The sequence below is a fragment of the Rhinopithecus roxellana genome, chromosome 14 (genome assembly GCF_007565055.1).
Source record: "Rhinopithecus roxellana isolate Shanxi Qingling chromosome 14, ASM756505v1, whole genome shotgun sequence".
Classification (NCBI taxonomy): domain Eukaryota; kingdom Metazoa; phylum Chordata; class Mammalia; order Primates; family Cercopithecidae; genus Rhinopithecus; species Rhinopithecus roxellana.
Window position 1 is genome coordinate 10812229 of NC_044562.1, and position 20923 is coordinate 10833151.

Sequence of the window (20923 nt, forward strand, 5' to 3'; positions counted from 1 at the left end):
GCCACTTTTGTGTTTGATACCTGCTTTTCTTTATCTTATTCTGGGGGTCAAACTGGATAAATCTAATGTAATCTGCTGAATTTCACCAAAACATTTTTGTACAAGAGAAGCAGGTTGGGAGATCTGCACCTGCTTTGGAGGTCTTTCGTTTGTTTTTGCTCAAAAACTTATAATTTGCTTACTAAAGCTTTTTTTCCCTCTATAACAGAAGTTGGGGAAGAGAGGGGGTGAGTAGGGGAATTAGGATTAGAGAGATAGGATTAGAGAAGTAGTTGTTAACAGAGGCGAGAGAGGGGGATTTTGCTTCCCCAGGGAATATTCGTAAGTGCTTGGAGACATTTTTGGTCGTCACAGCTTGGGGGAAAATGCTACCAGCGTCTAGTGCATGGAGGCCAAGGATGCACTCAACATCCTACATCACACAGGACAGCCCCCAACAAAGAATTAACCAGCACAAAATATCCACAGTGCCACTGTTGAGAAACCTGCATTAGAGGCAGAACCGTGGCAGATCCGAGGAGAGATTCCCCTGTAGTGTTAGTGATTGAGATTCCCTGGTTGCCAGTTCCAAGAGCAAGTTCAGACACAGAGCTGGGACCGGGTGCTGTGGCTCATGCCGGTAATCCTAGCACTTTGGGAGGCCAAGGTGGGTGGATCACCTGAGGTCAGGAGTTCGAGACCAGCTTGACCAACATGGAGAAACCCCCATCTCTACTAAAAATACAAAATTAGCCGAGTGTGGTGGCACATGCCTGTAAACTCAGCTACTCGGGAGGCTGAGGCAGGAGAATCGCTTGAACCTGGGTGACGGAGGTTACGGTGAGCCGAGATTGCACCATTGCATTCCAGCCTGGGGAACAAGAACGAAACTCCATCTTGAAAAAAAAAAAATTAGAGTACAGAGCTAGCACTGCTGAGGGGAGACTAGGAGAGCCTGGTCTGGAGGTGTTGGGGTGTGTGTGTGTGTGTGTGTGGTAGCGGGTGGGGTAAGATGAGGGGGAAGATGCATGCAGAAGATTCAAGAGTTTTTTCTCTTCTTTCTTGTTCTCTTCACAGAGACCAGAGAAATCTGTGCCTGGCCTTAGTCTGTTTTTCTCATGGGCTAACATACTTGAGAACTGGAAAGTGGCAATTATTGAAGAAATTGTAAAATAAAATGGGGGCAAGGAAGGAATAGAAATGAAGTAGTGTATGTTTGGGGGAGGAGTTCTGATTTTCTAAAATGGTGCTAATAGAACCTTCCATGATGATGAAAACTTTCTGTATCTATACTGTCTGCTACATGTGGCTATGGTGCATTTGAAATGTGGTTGGTGGCTACTATATTGGACAGAATGATTCTAGAATCATAATTTTTTAGCTCGAAGAGATCTTAGCAGTAATTCTCAAACCTAGCTGATTATAGAATTTCCTGGGAGACTTAAAAAAAAGCCTCCTGAATAACGTTGGTGGAGCTGGAGAACTGGGACTCTGTTTCAGTGGCGCTCTCCTGGTGATTCTGACACGTGGCCAGGTGTGGCAGCTCCTGCCTGAGAGATCATCTAGTCAAGCCTGATTTCACCAAAGGAAATTGAGCTCTATGTTCAGGGAGGTCAGCTGTCTAAATCAAGCTTGTCCAACCTGTGGCCCAGGGTGACTTTGAATGCAGCCCGACAAAAATTTGTAAACTTTCTTAAAACATTCTGAGATTCTTCTCGCGATATATATATGTATGTTTTTTAGCTCATCAGCTATTGTTAGTGTATTTTATCTGTGGCCCAAGACAATTCTTCTTCCAGTGTGGCCCAGGGAAGCCTAAAGATTGGATACTCCTGATCTAAAGTCTCCTGCACCATTCAGACTCTTTGTTCATAGTGCATGCTTAACCCTCATTTAAAGTTTTTTAGTTTATATGATGGAATTTTCATGAGGATTAGATTATGGAAGGAGCCATAGTCCCAGAGTCTTTATTCTTGTCTAAGTTCTGACTTTGAGAAAAATTGGAGGGAGATGCCAGGGTGGCAGCAGTCAGATTTTAACCTCCTTATTATGCTCGGCCTAACATACTCGTTTTCGCCTTTTTTGGGAGAGTAAGGTTGGGGATGGAGAGGCTTTGGCAGCAGCCGTTTCAGACTTTTCAGTCTCCGGCGAAGTCAGCTTAGAGGAAAGTCAGCTTAGAAAGAAGGGGTCTGCATGAAGTTTGTCTTAGACTCCTGTGTCTTGGGCATCTGAAACTGAGCCACGCAGAGCTCTGCAAGGCCAGTAAGGGATGCGTATGGATCATGCTAATAGGATACAAAGACTTTGTGATTTTCTGTTTCCAGCTGAGCAGTGTAAACATCAGAGTTGTTTTGGAATGTTGGGGTAATCAACATACTTTTCATTGAGTACAGAGGTATGTAGGTAAGGCAGGACATTCTGACTTCTGTGTCAAAGGAGCCAGTGGAACTCTGGCTGACTTTATTCTTGGAAACTCAGAAATGTACAGTTGAGATAATTTATGGTAGAATTCAGAGATCTTCAGGGGACAGTGGTGTTTTGGATTTTTTGTCATATATTTTTCTTTTTGGAAAGGAGTTAAAAGAAGGACACTTGAAAGCATAGGCAACTTTTCACATCTCTATTTGCAGATAATTTATTAGTACACATTGAAGAGAACCTAGTTCTAAACATGTCTTAATATTTTTATTTTTGAATAGCTGTTAACTGACAATACTCTTTTTAACAGTCTTCTTCAAATAACCCTGAATTCACTTTGACATTTTCAGTTCCATTTTTAAGTTAAAAAAATTTTTAAATCACAGCCTCATTAAGATGTAATGCACATATGATGAAATTTACTCTTTTAAAGTGTACTTTTTTTTTTTTTTTTGAGATGGAGTTTTTCTCTTGTTGCTTAGGCTGGAGTGCAATGGCATGATCTTAGCTCCCTACAACCTCCACTTCCCAGGTTCAAGTGATTCTCCTGCCTCAGCCTCCTGAGTAGCTGGGATTACAGGCGCCCACCACCATGCCCAGCTAATTTTTTGTAATTTTAATAGAGATGCGGTTTCACCATGTTAGCCAGGCTGGTCTCGAACTCCTGACCTCAGGTGATCCGCCCGCCCTGGCCTCAAGTGTACAATTTAATAGTTTTTTTTTTTTTTGTATATTCATACAGATGTGCAGCCATCACCATTGTCTAATTTTAGATCATTTTCATCACTCCAGAAAAAAACAACCTACATATTAGTAGTCATTCCCCGTTACTGCTTCCCCGTCCCACCCCTGACCTCTGGCAACCACTTTCTGTTTCGATGGATTTGCCTGTTCTGGACATTTCATGTAGATGGAATCATACAATATGTGGCCTTTATGTCTAAATTCTTTCACTCAGCATCATGTGTTCAAAGTTCTTCCATGTTGCAGTGTGCGTTGGTACTTCATTCCTTTCTCAAAATCCCACACCACTAAAAGCCTCTTGGTACACTGTGTTAGTTTGTTCTCTTGCTGCTGTGAAGAAATACCCAAAACTGGGTAGTTTATAAAGAAGAGAGGTTTATAGCCTCTTTTCTTCCACTGGGCTGGGGAGGCCTCAGGAAACTTACAATCATGGCAAAAGGGGGAGCCAACATGTCCTTCTTCACAAGGCGCCAGGAAGAAGTGCCGAGCGAAGTGGGGGAAGAGTCCCTTATGGAACCATCAGGTCCTGTGAGAACTCACTCACTGTCACAAGAATAGAATAGGGGTACCGCCCCCGTGATCTCATTGTCTCCCGTAAGGTCACTCCCCCAACACACTGGGATTATAATTCGGATTACAACCTACATGATGAGAGTTGGGTGGGGATGCAGAACCAGATCATATCATACATCTTGCCAAATTACTTTTCTGATGAGTTTTATACTTCTGTTATGAATAAGAACTCCAGTTTCTCACCCTTGCAGGTATTTGCATTATAATTTTATATTGACAATAATACTACCAAGTGTTCTGCTCTGTGCCTGGTTTCCTCATCTGTAAACTGGGATATCTGTCCTTATTGTTTAAAAACAAAAAAATGGCAAAACGGATCTATGAAGAACAGAAGTGTTATGTAAAATGTTACTTCTATAGTGTCCTGTTCATAGTGTGAAGTGCCCATATGTGGAATTTTGTTTTTTGGCAAATTTTATTCCCCTTAAGACTTTGTTAATTACCGATAATGTTTATTTCCTCAGTTTGTAGAAGACTACGAGCCTACCAAAGCTGACAGTTATAGAAAGAAAGTGGTTCTTGATGGGGAAGAAGTTCAGATAGATATTCTGGACACCGCTGGGCAAGAGGACTACGCAGCCATTCGAGATAACTACTTTCGGAGTGGGGAAGGGTTTCTTCTTGTGTTCTCAATCACAGAACATGAATCCTTTACAGCAACTGCCGAATTCAGGTATGTCTGAAATGAAATAGCAGAAGCCCCCGGGAGGCTTTTTGCCTTTTTTTTTTTTTTTTTTATATGTCTTAGGCTTATAAGGAATTTGGGGCTGAGCATACTAGGAGAGGGCTGAGCTTGTTCTCAGGAATAATTCTGTCTAAAGGATCTTCTAGGGCTGGGCACGGTGGCTCACGCCTGTAATCCCAGCACTTTGGGAGGCCAAGGTGGGCGGATCACGAGGTCAGGAGATTGGGACCATCCTGGCTAACACGGTGAAACCCCGTCTCTACTAAAAATACAGAAAAAATTAGCTGGGTGTGGTGGCAGGTACCTGTAGTCCCAGCTACTCGGGAGGCTGAGACAGGAGAATGGCGTGAACCCGGGAGGCGGAGGTTGCCGTGAGCCCGTGAGCCGAGATGGCGTCACTGCACTCCAGCCTGGGCTACAGAGCCAGACTCCATCTCAAAAAAAAAAAAAAAAAAAAAAGGGGAGAATCTTCTGGGGCTTTCTGAATCTAATCTTGGCACATTATAGACTGTGATGATTATAATCTCTTTGGGCTTTCCTGATCTGTGATTTCTGAATGAAATAATTTTAAGAGTCTTATTGTCCCTGAAAAAGAATGAAGCTATCCCATATACTCAAGAACTTATAATTTTGTTCCTATAAATCCTGAGAGATTTTCATTGATAAATTAACCATCTATCTTTTTAATAATTTTACTAAAAAAAGTAGCAGATTCAGTTTGTTTTGAAGGTTATGAAATAATGACCGGAGAGTGAAAGATGTGAGTCAAAATGACCATTTGCTGCTACTTAAGGACTTCTAGCATAGTGGAGGGGTGAGAACATGGCTTTAGAGTCAGGTGACTGGGTTTGAATCCCTGCCTTGCCACTCACTGACCATGGGCAAGTTTACTTAGTGTCAGGATTTTGTTTCTTTCTCTGGAAATGCACTTGTGAGTTGAGAAATGAAATGAAAGGATGCATTAGACTGTGCATTTCATGGGGGCAGGAACCTGGCTACCCTCCATTGTCCCCAGGCCCTGTCACAGTGTAGACACGCGGCACTTCCATAGTGAGTAGAATATCCATTGTTATTTATTTTAAAATGTGGCAGTTATTCTCCATGAAGGTGTTAGAGAAGAAAGAAAAAAAATATGGCAATGAAAAATACCTTAAGTTCATTTTGTTGTAAAGAAATAGCCTTTTGGGCATAATTATTACACTCTGTGAATGTCTCTTTACCCCATGCCCTTCCTGTTTCTTCTACATAATTGTATTTAAAAAGATCTGTTCTTATAAATATATCTATCTGGATGACTTTTTAAGAAGGAGATCTAGAGTTTAGTAGGGAACTGAAGAGAAAAAACCCCAAATCAATCAGTTTTTAAAATTCTTTAGCAAGTTCTGGTCTGACAGTAAGGTGGTCAGCCAGAGGTGAAAAGGAGAAAGCTAACTATCCTTCCAGGACTTGGACGGAAGCATCACTGAGCCAGGTGAGCACAGGTCACCCAGCAGGGCGAGTGAAAGATAATAGGGAGGTGCCTCAGTGATGCTTCATAGCTGCAGGCTTCAGAGTCGAAGACCTACTTTGCTGGAAGCAGAGTGCGTGTGTTGCAGTGACCAGTTAAATGACTGTGACTCATTATGAGAAGTCCTGTTACTTTTTAGACATTTCAGACCTTCCTAAGGGCTGCTGTGTTTGAATGTAGCCCATGCATTTATAATTGTTTGCATCTACATAGTTGTGTTTTTAATGCCTCCTAGAAGGTAAAACAGGACAGATGCACACACTCTCTTCTTCCCTGCCCCGAGCCTTTTGATTTCCTGTTGTTTCTGTGACTTACCTAGAAGGGAAGTGGGCAGGAGAGTCCTTTGCAGAGGATATGAAGAAATACAGGTATTTAAAGTGTCCCTTATCCTCTCCTCAGTCACCACACGCACAGATAGTACTCAGGTGTTCTCACAGAATGGGAGCAGGGCTCCCCTCATCATGGAAAAGGGTTTTGGTCGTTAGGTGAAAAGAGAGATCCTTAGAAGGAAAAGGACAGATGAATACCTAAAACCAGAAAGAAGGGGAAGTTAGTTCTTCTGACTTGAACTTTGCTTAGGTTTCTCACGTTGTTGCCAACGGAAGAATGCAAATGCAGGTCAATTATTTGAGCCCTGTGGCTAAACTTAGTCACTTTACTTCATGCCTGTTAGCAGTTTTAAAACAGCATTTCTGTATTATCTTCCAAATAGAAAGGCCCCAATATAAAATGACATGTGAATATGCTGTCTTCCTTGAAACTTTTCCTGGAAAATATTTTATGAAGTAAGATAAATAGGCTTGTCGTTAAGAGACCAGAACTTGGTACTCCCATTTTTGGATTGATATGTTTATCAGTGAGTTAATTTTGTGTTCCCCTGCAAGGCTAATGAGCCAGAAAGCTGTCAGTTTTTATTGTTCATAGTTTATATTGATCACATGACTTTTAAATGTATCTTGTTCTTTGACCCGAGTTCAAATGTAGGGTATAACAAGGCTACACAAAGCCAGTTTCAAGCATCTTTTCATCTTTTTAGTTTGTCTTAAAATATTTGCTATCTGGCACTTAAATTGACTACATGGAAATTTTATTATTATTATTATTTTTTTTGTAGATACAAGGTCTCCCTATGTTGCCCAGACTGGTCTTGAACTCCTGGGCTCAAGTTATCCTCCCTCCTCAGGCTCCCGAAGTGCTGGGATTACAGATGTGAGCCACCACGCCTGGCCTAGAAAATAATTTTATTATTGTGGAATGTTACCCTATACCATATAAAAATCAGTGCAGATCTCTAAAAAATACATTTTGAAGAGGACTCTTTTTAGAATGTATTGGAATATAAAAATAGAAATATTCTCACTGGACCAAAATAATGGGAATGGGATATTTAATTTTTTAAAAAAATATTTGGTTTTGATTAGTACTTTCAGATAGCTGATAATTTTTAGTAGATATAAAATTTAATGTGCTATGGGTAATGGTATTTTTATAGAAGACACTTTTGAAGAACTTTTCCATAGGGCTTGTAGTATTTCCTTTCGTTTTTTTCACTTTGTAGTAGAAAAATGGTATGTATTAGAATGTGATTACTGCCTAACATATCTGTCCCAATTCTGTGGCCTCTAACATTACTGTGTCTGCATAGAAACTGGGGGTGGGATGACATACTTGTCATGTACACATGCAGATCTAATCAAAGCTGAAGTTTCAAAACAAAACAATATTCACCTTTCCTACTTGAGATTCCCTTGGACATTTCTGATCTGTTCAGTTCTGTTCTATAATCTATTTCATTGAGGGAGAGGGGGGAAACTGCTGGTTGTGACCCACTAGATTGGTTTTGTGATCCACTAACAAGCTGCCACCTTCCATATAGAAAACACTGGATTTCATAGCTTTTATGTTACAAAGAAATATTTTCAGGGGAATTAGCATTTTATGGAGATAGTTCCTTTAGCTTGTTTTTATTGCAGAGATTGACCATTTTTCTTCTTTTACTTTTTTTTTTTGTGCGTAAGTTGGGGACCCTGTTGTGATGCAAAATCCTGGGCTCCTATCCAGACACCTACTTCTGTAAGACTGGGCCCAGAAATCTGCATTTGTAATGAGTGTCCTAGGAGATTCTGATGCAGGCAAACTGAGAACCAGACTTGGAAGACACTTGTCTCGCTCATGACTGCCTCTAGGGAGTGCTTTCTCAGAACATGCCCTAAATCTGATTTTTTTTTTCCCCTTCTGCCTTAGGAAAGGCTTTTATTTTAGATGGGTTCACAAAAGTGGGGTTGTTACTTTGGTTTTTTTAGCTGCTATATTTTTGGTGTAACACCTTAGGGAGCAGATTCTCCGTGTGAAGGCTGAAGAAGATAAAATTCCATTGCTTGTCGTGGGAAACAAGTCTGACTTAGAGGAGCGGAGGCAGGTGCCTGTGGAGGAGGCCAGGAGTAAAGCCGAAGAGTGGGGCGTGCAGTACGTGGAGACATCGGCGAAGACGCGGGCCAATGTGGACAAGGTAGGTGTGCATTCTGTGTGTTTCTCAGGAACAGACCTGAGAAACAGCAGAATGGAGGCAGCTCACTTGCTGGGTTTTATGGAACCATTTATGAAAACTAGGTGAAGGTTCTGATTTATATGAATGTCTAAGCCATTATCGTGATTATAATGAGAAACATTGAGAGGATGTCATCCTGTATTTCAAACAGCTCACAGAACCTTTCACTTTGTCAAGAGGTTTCATTAGAGCGTGCTTAATGTGTTTTTTGTTTTTTTTTGTTTTTTTTTTTTTTTGAGACAAAGTCTCACTGTGACACCAGGCTGGAGTGGTGTAATCTCAGTTCACTGAAACCTCTGCCTTCTGGGCTCAAGCAATCCTCTTACCTCACCGTCCCAAGTAGCTGGGACCACAGATGTGCACCACCTGTAGCACTACCACACTGGCTGTTTTTTGTGGAGATGGGGTTTCACCATGTTGCCCAGGGTGGGCTCAAAGTCCTGGGCTCAAGTGATCTGCCTGCCTCATCCTCCCAAAGTGCTGGGATTACAGGTGTGAGCCACCACACCCGGCCAACTATGCTTACTGTTGGTGTGGTCCTGGGAAGGATGGTGGGACAAGGCCATTGGTTTGTGAAGGCTGGGCTGGAGGGATGGACGTCATTAGTTTGTGTGTGTGCTCTTACCTCCCACAGCCTTGCTCTTCAGGAGCAAGGTGGGCGAGCCTGGCTGCTTCTAGGAGGTTCCCCCGTAGGTGCCCTTAAAAGATATGTGGAACTTCTTGATTTTGCTCTCATTGAGTTATTGGTTAGATTTGTTCTTTTCACCTTACTGTTCACTGACAGAGCCACAGTGTTCTGTCTTTATAGTGTAGTCTGTAAATAGTATTTGCTCTCAGAAATCAACTCTCTGGGATCTTTTTTTTTTTTTTTTTCTCTTATCCCATCCCAGCATACTTTCTCAATCAAATCTCTGAAGCTAATAAAAGGATGACCTTGAGTGACAATGATGAATGCTGACAATTTGAAAATCCACCTGTCAGGGGTTGCTGTTGTCAGGCCTTTTCTCTTTTTAAAATTAAGGTTCAAGGTGGTTGCCACACAGCTAAAATCTTAACGCTGTACCTTAAAGATGAGGCTTTCCTTCTGCCTTGAGCTCATTCACTAGCTCTCATTGCATCCGTGTGCTTGTACAATCTAAGCACATAGCACTTTGGCGGCCTCACAGTGGACACGTCTGCTTTTTGTTCTGTGGCATCAGCATCTGAATTCCCCATATCCCATCTTCTGTTTCTCTTTCTTGTGCAGAAACATTACCATTTGCTTCATTACCTGACAAGGGAGAGTTTTTTTTTTTTTTTTTTTTTTTTGAGATGGAGTCTCGCTCTGTCGCCCAGGCTGGAGTGCAGTGGCCGGATCTCAGCTCACTGCAAGCTCCGCCTCCCGGGTTCACGCCATTCTCCTGCCTCAGCCTCCCGAGTAGCTGGGACTACAGGCGCCCGCCACCTCGCCCGGCTAGTTTTTTGTATTTTTTTTTTTTTTTTTTAGTAGAGACGGGGTTTCACCGTGTTAGCCAGGATGGTCTCGATCTCCTGACCTCGTGATCCGCCCGTCTCGGCCTCCCAAAGTGCTGGGATTACAGGCTTGAGCCACCGCACCCGGCTGACAAGGGAGAGATTTTTATCCAAGCTTTATTTTCACTTGAAATGGTGCTAGAAGAACATTGGTATTTAGAATGTTGGTATTAGAAGGGATTTGCTTTAGACACACTTTGGCAAGATGCATCTATTTGTATGTATCGTACATAAAAATATATATCTTAGGAGACATATACATGTAGGATAGATATACATATAGGATACATATATCCTACAACCTAAGTCCATTTAGTTGTAATCTGCAATGGGAAGCGCATGTTCCTTTGTCAGCTTTTCTTTATATTGTCATCTCTCAACTCTTACACTCTTATATTCTTGTGCTACTTAAAATATTTTTATTAAATTATTTTCCAGCTGTGGAAACTACACAGGAAATCCAGAAATATGCCTCATTTAAAAAAAATCAGGGAGACTGTCTCAGCTTGGAACTGTGGATGTGTATTTCCTGGATGGGTTGTTGTGTAGGGGGTCTGGGTTGTCATCTCCCCTCATCTGCTGGACGAGCTTGACCTGCCAAACAGGAACCAGCAGAGATTTATGACTGGCAGCATTGTATTCACTTGTAAAGAATTTATATGAAAGATGTGATAAGATCAGCCCATGAACAACTTTGTCATCATTTTAAGTTGGACGCACTCCATTCCCCTCCTCTTGTCTTTTGCTGTTAGGACAAAAAGACAAACCTGTAGCATTCGAAGCTGTTCACTGTTGCTGTCTCGGGTAGTGCCTTCCTGAGAGGCTGGCAAGAAGGGGTGTTTGGGTTGGCCTGATCTAGCTGGGGGCTGGGGTTGAGGTGCTTTTCTGTGCCTGGAGCTGGTGGTAAATGCATGTGGAGCCCCACACTCCAGAGGCTTGATCTTGCTTTTCACCAAGAAGAAGGTGTGGCCATGAAGGAGCTTGTGGTTTTGTGTGAATGTCCAAAGATAAGGACTGTGCTCAGTCCCACACTTGTAGTCTCCATCATTCTCTGTGAGAAATCTCAAATGTCTCTTCGTAGGATTCATATTTTGTCTGCTTGGGTATAATCAGTCCTGTGGCATGATTGCTGGTAGCAGAGGGCAAAACCCAAACTACTATGACAAAAGGATACTCCGTATCTAAATAACACCCTGACCTTCAAAGGACAAGTGTCATCAGTTCTTGATAAAGTTCCTCTCGGCTGACATCACAAAGGTTGGAGGAGTGGTTGTTCCTGAGATTGAGGGTGGGGGAGTGTGCGTGGGGAGGGATAGGGTGGCCAGAAGGACATCCCTCCTCCTCTGTCTTCTCAGTCCCCTAGTGCAGGAGCTTTAGTTGTTGATACTTTACGCCCTCCTCCTCCCACCCTACTGCCTCCCCAGGGCTGCTCTTGTGGAGTTAGCTGGGCAAACTGTCATGCATAATGATGTTCCAATCTCTGTGGGGTCCTTGTAAGGATTAAATCAGATGCAGGGGTGTCAAGAGCACCTGGGAGCAGGGACTCATCATGGCATTCTTCCCTTTCCTGGTGGTTGGAAATGCTAGAAATTCTGCTTGCTGTTATTACTCTCAATATTTGTAAATTTTATAAATGTGTAGATCTGTTCTATGCAAAAATACATCTTACCTTTCATCACACTTATTGTAAGATTTTATCATTTTGAAAGCAGCCATTAGGCTGGGTGCAGTGGCTGATGCCTGTAATCCCAGCAGTTGGAAGGCCGAGGTGGGCCGATTGCTTGAGCTCAGGAGTTCAAGACTGGCCTGGGCAACATGAGGAGACCCTGTCTGAATTTAAAAAAAAAAAAAAAACAGCCGCTGTTGCATGGCAGTGACAGTACCATGATTCTGTCTTTGACTTGAGCAGTTGTGTGATAATGAGCAGTTGCATGAGAGATGTTTGCTTTGCTTTGTATAAATAGAATTTTTTAAGGTTAATTTTTCTTATTTGCCCCATATCTATTGTTTCTGTTGACATATGGTTTATAAAAATCAGTTTGACTGTATGCTTTAAAATATAACTACATATCCTGCTTAGTCAAATTATTTCACTGAATCCTTAAATGCTGTGTTCACAGTGTCAGGTTAATAAAAGAAAAAAATCATTAAATGGCTCTATCTTCACTATTCTTTTTACTCCTTTCTCCTCACCCCCCAGGTGTTCTTTGACCTAATGAGAGAAATCAGAACAAAGAAGATGTCAGAAAACAAAGACAAGAATGGCAAGAAAAGCGGCAAGAACAAGAAAAGTTTTAAAGAAAGATGTTGCTTACTATGAATGTCAAGGTGACGGATGAAGCCAGCTGCCCATAAGGACACAGGGCTGGGTTGGTAAAGAGAAGGCTGTGGTTGACTTCTTGCTTGTGCTTCCTGCTCTTCCCAACTTCATTCACTCAGACTTCTTTAAATGGGGAAAAATATTTTTGTGACTCAGTGGCTGGCAGAAGAAATAAGCCCATGCAAGTGGAAGGGCTGCTTTGTCAGGAGGTTGTGGAGTTTCTGTCTTCTCCCCTTCTTCTGTCCCAAAAGCTTAACTATGTATAAAGTGCCACAGATAGGAGACAGCTGTAAATTACAGAGAGAGAGAATTGTCATAGCATCTTATTTTGTTCCTAGTTTTATAACATTACCATCCTTTGTTTTGAACTACAAATATTGTAGTGGGTTTTGGAGGAGGAAGTGGAGTAAGATGCCCTCCCACTTTTATCAGGTTAGTAGTAGTACTGAGAAAAATCCCTTCAGCTCTAAGCACACGGAAAAATCCACCGATTTTTTGGGTAAGTTTCTTGGCAATACCCTATGGATCTGAAACAGCTAAAAAAATGAATTTGAATTGCGCCAAATAGGTCAATACTAAGCTTCCGAATCCTCCTCACATATGAAAAGTGAAAGTTTTGAGTTGTTTTCCTCTTATTTAAATACTGGCCAATTATAGTCTGTGTTGGTTATTTTTCTCTTGTAAGCATCCTGATTTTTATGTAGGAAATTTTTCTTGGCAGACCAAGCGAAGACTCAAGAATGGTGTACATTATAAATGACACACGTTTCCACTCATGTAGATATTTTTAAGTTCTTTGGCTAAGTCCTCTCCTAACTGCTCGTCCTCTGGTTAGGCCCCTCCCTCTCCACTAGTGGCGAATGCATGTGTCTTTCTGATCAGCGTCACTGCACACAGAGGTCTATTGAGCCTCTTGCTAAGTGTCTCACACACACTCTTCCCAAAGACGCGATGAATTAAAGTTGTATTCTGAAATTGTGAAGCCAGAGCCTGTGCCAGACCTTCTGCTACCTCTCATAGAATTGCTCTGTAATTCTAAATTTAAAATTAGAAGTGGAGAGAGATAAGCCATTGCCCCATTGCCTCTGAGAATTGGCTGCTGTTTCTAATCTAATTATTTTCTAAGATAGCCAGATAGTTAGAAAAAGATGTTCATTGATGAGATATTTTTAAACTTGCTTGCATCAGTATTTTAAATTGAGCAAACTGTAAGATTTTCATCAGGAAAGGAGCACTGTGGTAAAAAGCCCAGTATTCACATTTTTTTTCCCATTTTTCAGAAGTGACATTTCATATATAGGTGCCAAAAGTGAATTGGGGTGTGGAGAGCGGGAACCTTTTGAATTTACAATTATCACAGAGATTGTAGAAATTATGATCTGACTGGAAAATGATCCTGTATCCCCTCCCAAAGAATCATGGGCTTTTTTTAAAATAAAAAAGCAGACAAATAGACTTTCTTGGGATTTCAGCCTTTTCATTTTATCCTTTTGTCATCCATGTGAAATGCAAGTACTCCAGGAATTGCCAGTTATTCATTATTGTTCTTGTCAGGCGTTTTTCAATATCTGACAAACTGTTTCAATTAATACTTGAGTTGGGGGAAATAAAATGGTAAGTATCAACAGTCATTTTAACTTCATGTTTCCTCCATCTCTTCTTAAAATTTAAAAAGTTGAGGGTAATGACACTCTTGAATTTTTGAAACAAGCTTTTTGTTTTCATCCTTGTTTGCCATCCATTTGATATCAGTTCTAGTCAAGAGTGGGTAAATTTGGGCCGGTCACAGTGGCTCACGCCTGTAATCCCCAGCACTTGAGAGGCTGAGGTGGGCAGATCACGTGAGGTCAGGAGTTCATGACCAGCCTGGGGGAAACCCCATCTCTACTAAAAATATGCACAAATTAGCCAGGCGTGGTGGCAGGTGCCTGTAATCCCACCTACTTGGGAGGCTGAAGCAGGAGAATCGCTTGAACCCTGGAGATGGGGGTGGCAGTGAGCCGAGATCATGCCACTGCACTGCAGCCTGGGCAACAGAGCAAGACTCCATCTCAAAAAAAAAAAAAAAAAAGTAAATTTGGAATATGTACAAGTGAATTAAAGATGTCATGACTTGTTTCATGCTATAGAAATTATACTTGATATATTCTATTAGTATATTTCTACAATTATATTTAATTGGATAGCCATTAGAAATGGATCTTCTAACAAAATAACTTATACATATGAGATTCTTAGCTATTGAAAAATAATGAAGCCATGCTGCTTATAAATTTGAAACACACTCACTAAATGTTTAGATATGTCCATAGCTTAGCGCTATTTTTAAAAGTATTTATTTTAGAACTATTTGAGCACCTACTTGGGGTTGAGCTCTATTCTAGATGCTGGGGATGTGGTGTTGAACAAGATAGGCAAGATCTCCACTCCCCTGGAGCTTAAGCTTTAGTAAGGAAAGAGAAATGAAAACATCAGGATAACTGCTTTAATGAAAATTGAGCAATAGGACAGAAAATGTCTCTAAGGCATAGAGCTGATTGAGATTGGGTAGCAAACAGGCTTCTCCAAGGGAGTGATGCGTAAACTGAGACTTGGTGACCAGAAGGAGCCAGTGCTGTGAGGAACGGGTGGGCTGGGTGCAGAAGCTTTCCAGGCTAGAATACAGCTAGTCCCAGGATCCTAAAGTGTCCAGGAAGAAACCCAACGACCAGTATACAGCTGGAGTACAAGGGAGCAGAAGCAGAGTATTAGAAATAGATGTAACAGTCTATGATTTCATCAAGTAATGTGGGGAAAAGTATGTTGACATAATTTTCTACAAGTGCCCTATTAAATCTAAGGCACCCTGATTACAAGACAACATAAACAATTTATGTACCACTAGGAACCCTACCAATTAAATGAATTCATCCTGATTCCAATGACATAAAAATGTAGGAGAAAATGGGTCTTTTAGATTAGGTCAATTGTGGCATATAATATTCAATGACAACTGAAATACAAAACTCACCTCTGTTGGTCTATGAGCTACTTTCTAATAAAGCACCATAGAAGCTTAATAGTGTTTGAAAAGTACTAATATGTTAATGTTATAGCAGTAAACTTGACCTTGCTTTTTCATTTTAAAAGTTTATTATTATTATTATCATTATTTGAGACGGAGTCTCGCTCTGTCACCCAGGCTGGAGTGTAGTGGCATGATCTCGGCTCCCTGCAAGCTCCGCCTCCTGGGTTCACGCCATTCTCCCGCCTCAGCCTCCCAAGTAGCTGGGACTACAGTCGCCCGCCACCATGCCCGGCTAATTTTGTTTTTGTATTTTTTTTTAGTAGGGACAGGGTTTCACCGTGTTAGCCAGGATGATCTTGATCTCCTGACCTCATGATCCACCTGCCTTGGCCTCCAAAAGTGCTGGGATTATAGGCGTGAGCCACAGCGTCCGCCCAAAATTATTATTATTATTTTATGTTTGTTTGAGATGGAGTTTCGCTTTTGTTGCCCAGGCTGGAGTGCAATGGCACGATCTTGGCTCACTGCAGCCTCCACCTCCCGGGTTCAAGTGACTCTCCTGCCACAGCCTCCCAAGTAGCTGGGATTACAGGCATGTGCCACTACACCTGGCTAATTTTGTATTTTTGGTAGAGGCAGGGTTTCACCATGTTGGTCAGGCTGGTCTCAAACTCCTGACCTCAGGTGATCTGCCCACCTTGGCCTCCCAAAGTGCTGGGATTACAGGCATGAGCCACCACGCCTGGCCTAAAATTATTTTATCAAAATTCTAACTGCATGGGCTTTAAAGTCCAGTGGCCTGGAAGTTCTTGTGATGGAAGGTCTTCAGTTTCACTCTTCCCTGCTCCAGCTTCAAAGCTCACTTCTAACCCTTTCTACTCTCAGCTCATTCATTGGGTCCTCTTGTATTTCTAAATAATCATCTTATGCCATTACGTCTTGATTTTCAACCTCAGACCTTTCCTGTTAAGGACTTGACATGACAGACAAGAATTTAGCTCACCTGTTCCCCTCACCCCCAGTTACCACTGTCAGCAGTAATTTCAGTTTTAATTCCTTTATTGGTGACTGCCATACCTTTAAAATCATATATTTAAACTTCCGTTTTCTTATTCGGTCAACTCTCGAAAGTGCTGCGTGGCTCCCCACTTGGAAAGGTGAGGGTGTGAGCAGTCCTGCCGCCATCTCTTGACCCCGTCTCCTTCCCAGCTCTTGTCAGTTCTTTCTTCTTTGTTTACATTATCAGGATGGATGACATGGACATTCCATTCTGTGACCATAATTCAGGCGTTGGTGCTTCTCTATAGATTAATTCTGAAAGTTAAACATCAGTCACAGATGATGTGGTTATTCTCACTTTCGTGAACCTGGCTCATTGCCGAGCTGAGCACTGTGCAGCAGTTGCACATCCTTCAGCGTGCCGTGCAGGCCCCCACTTGAAGGAGTATTCCTAGTGTCTGGTCCAGCGGGCTGTTGTTGGCTGCCTGGATCATGCCATGTGTGGGTTCCAGCTTTGGTTGTTTCCTATGCAGTGCCCCTTCACCCCCTCGCCATTTTTCCTGATGTTGGGCTGCTTTTTTTCTTGAGAGAACACTTATGTGCTCTCTTCCCCCTCATGCCAGTTTTCTTTCTCTATTGCTTGAAAGCTGCTTCCATTCTTCTGAAGATATTCTGCTTAGAGTTCGTGGGTTGTCCGATCTAATTCGGACTGGTTACTTTGTAGGTGGTGAGATTTGTATCGGACATCTGGGTCAGTTCCACACTATTCTGAATTTCATGTCTTCCTTTCTTGGTTTTCATCCTCGTTTTGCTGGAGTGCATTTTCGGGAAGGACGTGCTGGAGGAGAGCTTTCAGAGTCCCTCGGCATGTGTGAGAGTGTTGGTACTTTCGCCCTTTATTTGATTGCTAGTTTAGCTTGGAGTAAAATTCTGGGTTCAAAATCATTTTCCCTGGGAGTGTGGAAGGCTTGGCTCAGAGTCTTGGAGGGTGCATCATCGGTGATCAAACTGGTGTAGCCCTCCCTGGTCGTCCCTTTGCAGTGGGGGTCCTGGCTTTTCCCTCTCTCCCGTTATCAGGGCCTTCTCCTTATCTGCAGGGTCTGAAATGGACATGGCTGTGGATCGAAGTGTGGCTGTTTTGTGACTCATCCTGCTCGGCAGTCGGCAGAGGCTTCCAATGAAGACTCCTGCCTCTTCAGCTCTAGAAAAAGTATTTTTGAAATTATTTGATCACTTCTGTTTTCTCCTTCCAGAGCTCCTGTTACCACCTTTGGAACCTAGATTCATATCTGCTCCATCTGCTTCCTATATTTTCCATCTTTATTTTCTCAAATTTATCCTCCCTCCCTGTGTTTTTCTAAGCACTTTACCAAGCGCTGTTGTAAGTTCTTGAGATAGAGCAGTGAGCGAAACAGACAAATTCCTTGCCCTTTGAAAGCTTACACTAGTGGAATCAACTTTATCTTCTCACGTGTTCACCGTGGGTATGCATGAACAAAAGCTTTCTTTGTCTTTATTTGCTCCTTTTTCACAGCAACTGTTCTTGGCAGCCTTATGGATTCAATATCTTGACTTTCGAAGGATATTAGATCTTTTGAAAGTTGTGTTTGTATTCACTTTTTCTTCTTTATTTTTTAAGCTGCAGTTTTCCTCATGTATCTGATGATTCCTGGTTGTCCAGCCATATCCTGGATGCCCAGGCTTGACTTCGAGGTGAATGGGTAGAAAACGAGTCATAGTGCTGGGAATCTCTAATGCCTAATCGAGGGAAGGTGTACTCTAGGGGCCAATGGCCAGGCTGGATGCCTTGGTTCACTCCAGACAGTTTCTTCTAAGAGAAGAGCGCTGGTTATGGACAGAGCTGCCTGCAGGGGTGGGGTGGACCATGTCCCACACAGACCTCTACTTAGGCTGTCTCTAGTTACGCACCGTGGTTCTGCTGCTCCATCTGTCAGTTCAGACTGAGCCGGTCCTGGTGGGCAAGCAGCCCTCCTCTCAACAGCTCCTTCCTCATCGAACGGCTCACTTCTGGGTTTCGGCTTTTGTAAATTTGTCAGATTCACACATCAGCTAGTGACCCTTCCATTCTCTGTGCCCTTTGGGCTTTTAAAAATACTATTGTTTGAAGAGAGGCTTCAGGAGAGACTAACTTTTGGGCTCAGCTTTCCATTTTGCCCTGGTTTCATTGTCACAAATATTTAGGATTTCCTTTTTCTGCAGATCAATGTTGAATAAAAGTTAGAGTGAACACATTGATCTGACTTCATGCAGGGGTCATTTTAAACTTCATGCAGGGGTCGGCCTCCCAACCCAGGCGGGGGGCCTATGGCAATCTCTGTTCTCCAGGAGTATGGACCTCAGCATTCAATGTAATTTTTAAGACAGGGTCCTGCTTGGCTACCCACAGTGGAATGCAGTAGTGCAATCATGGCTCACTGCAGTCGTGAACTCCTGGGCTCAAGCAATCCTCCCACCTCAGTCTCCAGAGTAGCTGGGAATGCAGATGTACGCCCCCATGCCTGGCTAATTTTTAAATGTTTTTTGCAGAGATGGGGTCTTGCTGTGTTGCCCAGATTGGTCTTGAACTCCTGGGCTCAGATGTTCCGCCTGCCTTGGCCTCCCAAAGTGCTGGGATTACAGGTATGAGCCACCGTGACTGGCCTGGCCAGTTGTCTTCTGATACCAACTTTCAAGTGAGGGAATTGCAAGTTTTCCCTAAGCCTGTGTTGATTTCACTTACGTGTTTTGCCTTTACCTCTTGGATGATCAGTTTACCTGTGTAGGTACAACCTGAACTGCCTGTGTGGAGTAGTACATCCTTTCTCTTTCTTTTTTGAAATGGAGCTGACTTGGGATGTTCTCTTGTTTTTATATGGTCAACAAATCTAAGCTAATTTACCTGTGCTGTTAGCGTTTTTGTAGATTTTTTGTTCTCAGACTCGGGACGATCCTGCTTGCCAGCTGCAGTTGGTGAGTTACCTGCTCCTCGGTGATGCTGTTTTTTAAAATGCATATTGCCAGTGCAGACTTCCTGATTTCCTTTTGTAAGTTGCTACACAAGGCCCACTTTGAGGACTTTTTAGAAAGGATGTAGTAAAAGTTTTAAAACTAATTTGGGCCCTTGGGTTTAAGGCTGGCCTTCTCTATTTGAGTAGATGTGAATGAAGAAAGAGACTTCCTGCAACATCCCTCTGCCCCAGCCTGTGTCTAATTCACACACTAGAGCTTGTCCTGACACACTGCAGCTTGCTGTTCATTTCTACTTATTTAGTTGTGTGCCACCAAGCTAGACGCGTTCCGTCACACTGACAGTACTATCAGGATGATTCACTGCCACACACGTAGCTCAAGTCGGAATGGGGCCTCTGGTTGTGTCTGAGAAGCACAGAAACCTGGCTGGGCTGAGGATTCGGCCTCCCGCCCAGGTTGGTGAAGGCGCTGTGGCCCGGGAGCAGGAACAGAGCCCCCTGCTGCCAGGAGGGTGAAGCTGCTTCTTCGCACTGCAGCCTCCACAAGCCTTCTCAGGTGGCAGTGATGAAGGACCAGATACCTGGATGGTTTTCAAGTTCTGGAATCCTTAGGAAAGTTAGCGTCCATCAGCTTCACATATTAAAACAAGCTTATGGCTGGGTGCAGTTGCTCACGCCTGTAATCCCAGCACTTTGGGAGGCCAAGGCGGGCACATCACGAGGTCAGGAGATCGAGACCATCCTGGCTAACATGGTGAAACCCCGTCTCTACTAAAAATACAAAAAAATTAGCTGGGCCTGGTGGCGGGCGCTTGTAGTCCCAGCTACACGGGAGGCTGAGGCAGGAGAATAGCATGAACCCGAGAGGCAGAAGTTGCAGGGAGCTGAGATCCCACCACTGCACTCCAGCCTGGGCAACAGAGCGAGACTCCATCTCAAAAAAAAAAAAAAAAAAAAAAGAAAGAAAGAAATTAAAAACCAAGCTTACTTATTTCTAGTAGTTAAAAACATCTCAAGGTGAGTGTTGCACAGGAGTCAAAGGGATGAGCTGGTTAACTTCTTACGGGCTAAGTCATCAGTTACTTCTTGTGTATTTTCAGTAGTTACAGCTGGGAAAGCTTTCCTAAAATCTGATTTGTACGGTGAAAACACATGTGTGATATTATTTGAATCCTGTGGTAAAACTCTGAGTCTAGACTGCCTTCATTAGCCACACATTGGTTTGAGTGAGAATCTAAGACAAGAAGATGTCCTGACCCGTGAAGTTTCTTCATCCCCGCGCAGCTGGAAACGGAGCCCCAGGCCAGGGTTTCTCAGCCTGGGGGAGGCTGCGGCATTCTGCAGGGGCTGGCACTCAGTGAAGTGGGGGACGTGCTGGGGACTCGATTCTGGCTGCGGAGACAGCAGTGGAGTGTGGCTTCCTTAAAGGCCCTGACTTCCTGGGTCAAGATAACTAAGATACCTGCGTAACTTTAAGTCGCACTTTTTTCATGTGCGATTGGCCAACTTATCAACTCATCTGTGCAAATTATGTTCTTTATTAGGGAAAAATTGCTCTTGGTATGTGTATGGATTTTTTTTTTTTTTTTTTTTTTTCCTGCAGAGATTCTTGGATTGTATGGGTATAGGAAAATATCCCTTTCTTCTTTTTGTCTTTTCATC

At 42.8% G+C, this 20923-nt stretch overlaps 1 protein-coding gene across 5 annotated transcripts in view; it reads left to right on the forward strand.

The window, feature by feature from the left end:
- Nucleotides 1–13741, forward strand: part of RALB (RAS like proto-oncogene B) — a 52821-nt gene extending 39080 nt beyond the window's left edge. For all 5 annotated transcript variants that reach the window (XM_010376437.2, XM_010376434.2, XM_010376435.2 and 2 more), the window contains exons 3-5: nt 4179–4387; nt 8238–8415; nt 12167–13741. In XM_010376437.2, the coding sequence (XP_010374739.1) occupies nt 4179–4387; nt 8238–8415; nt 12167–12286 (507 nt within the window). In that variant the 3' untranslated portion in view covers nt 12287–13741. The remainder of the gene's footprint in view (nt 1–4178; nt 4388–8237; nt 8416–12166) is intronic.
- Nucleotides 13742–20923: the final 7182 nt, after the last annotated feature.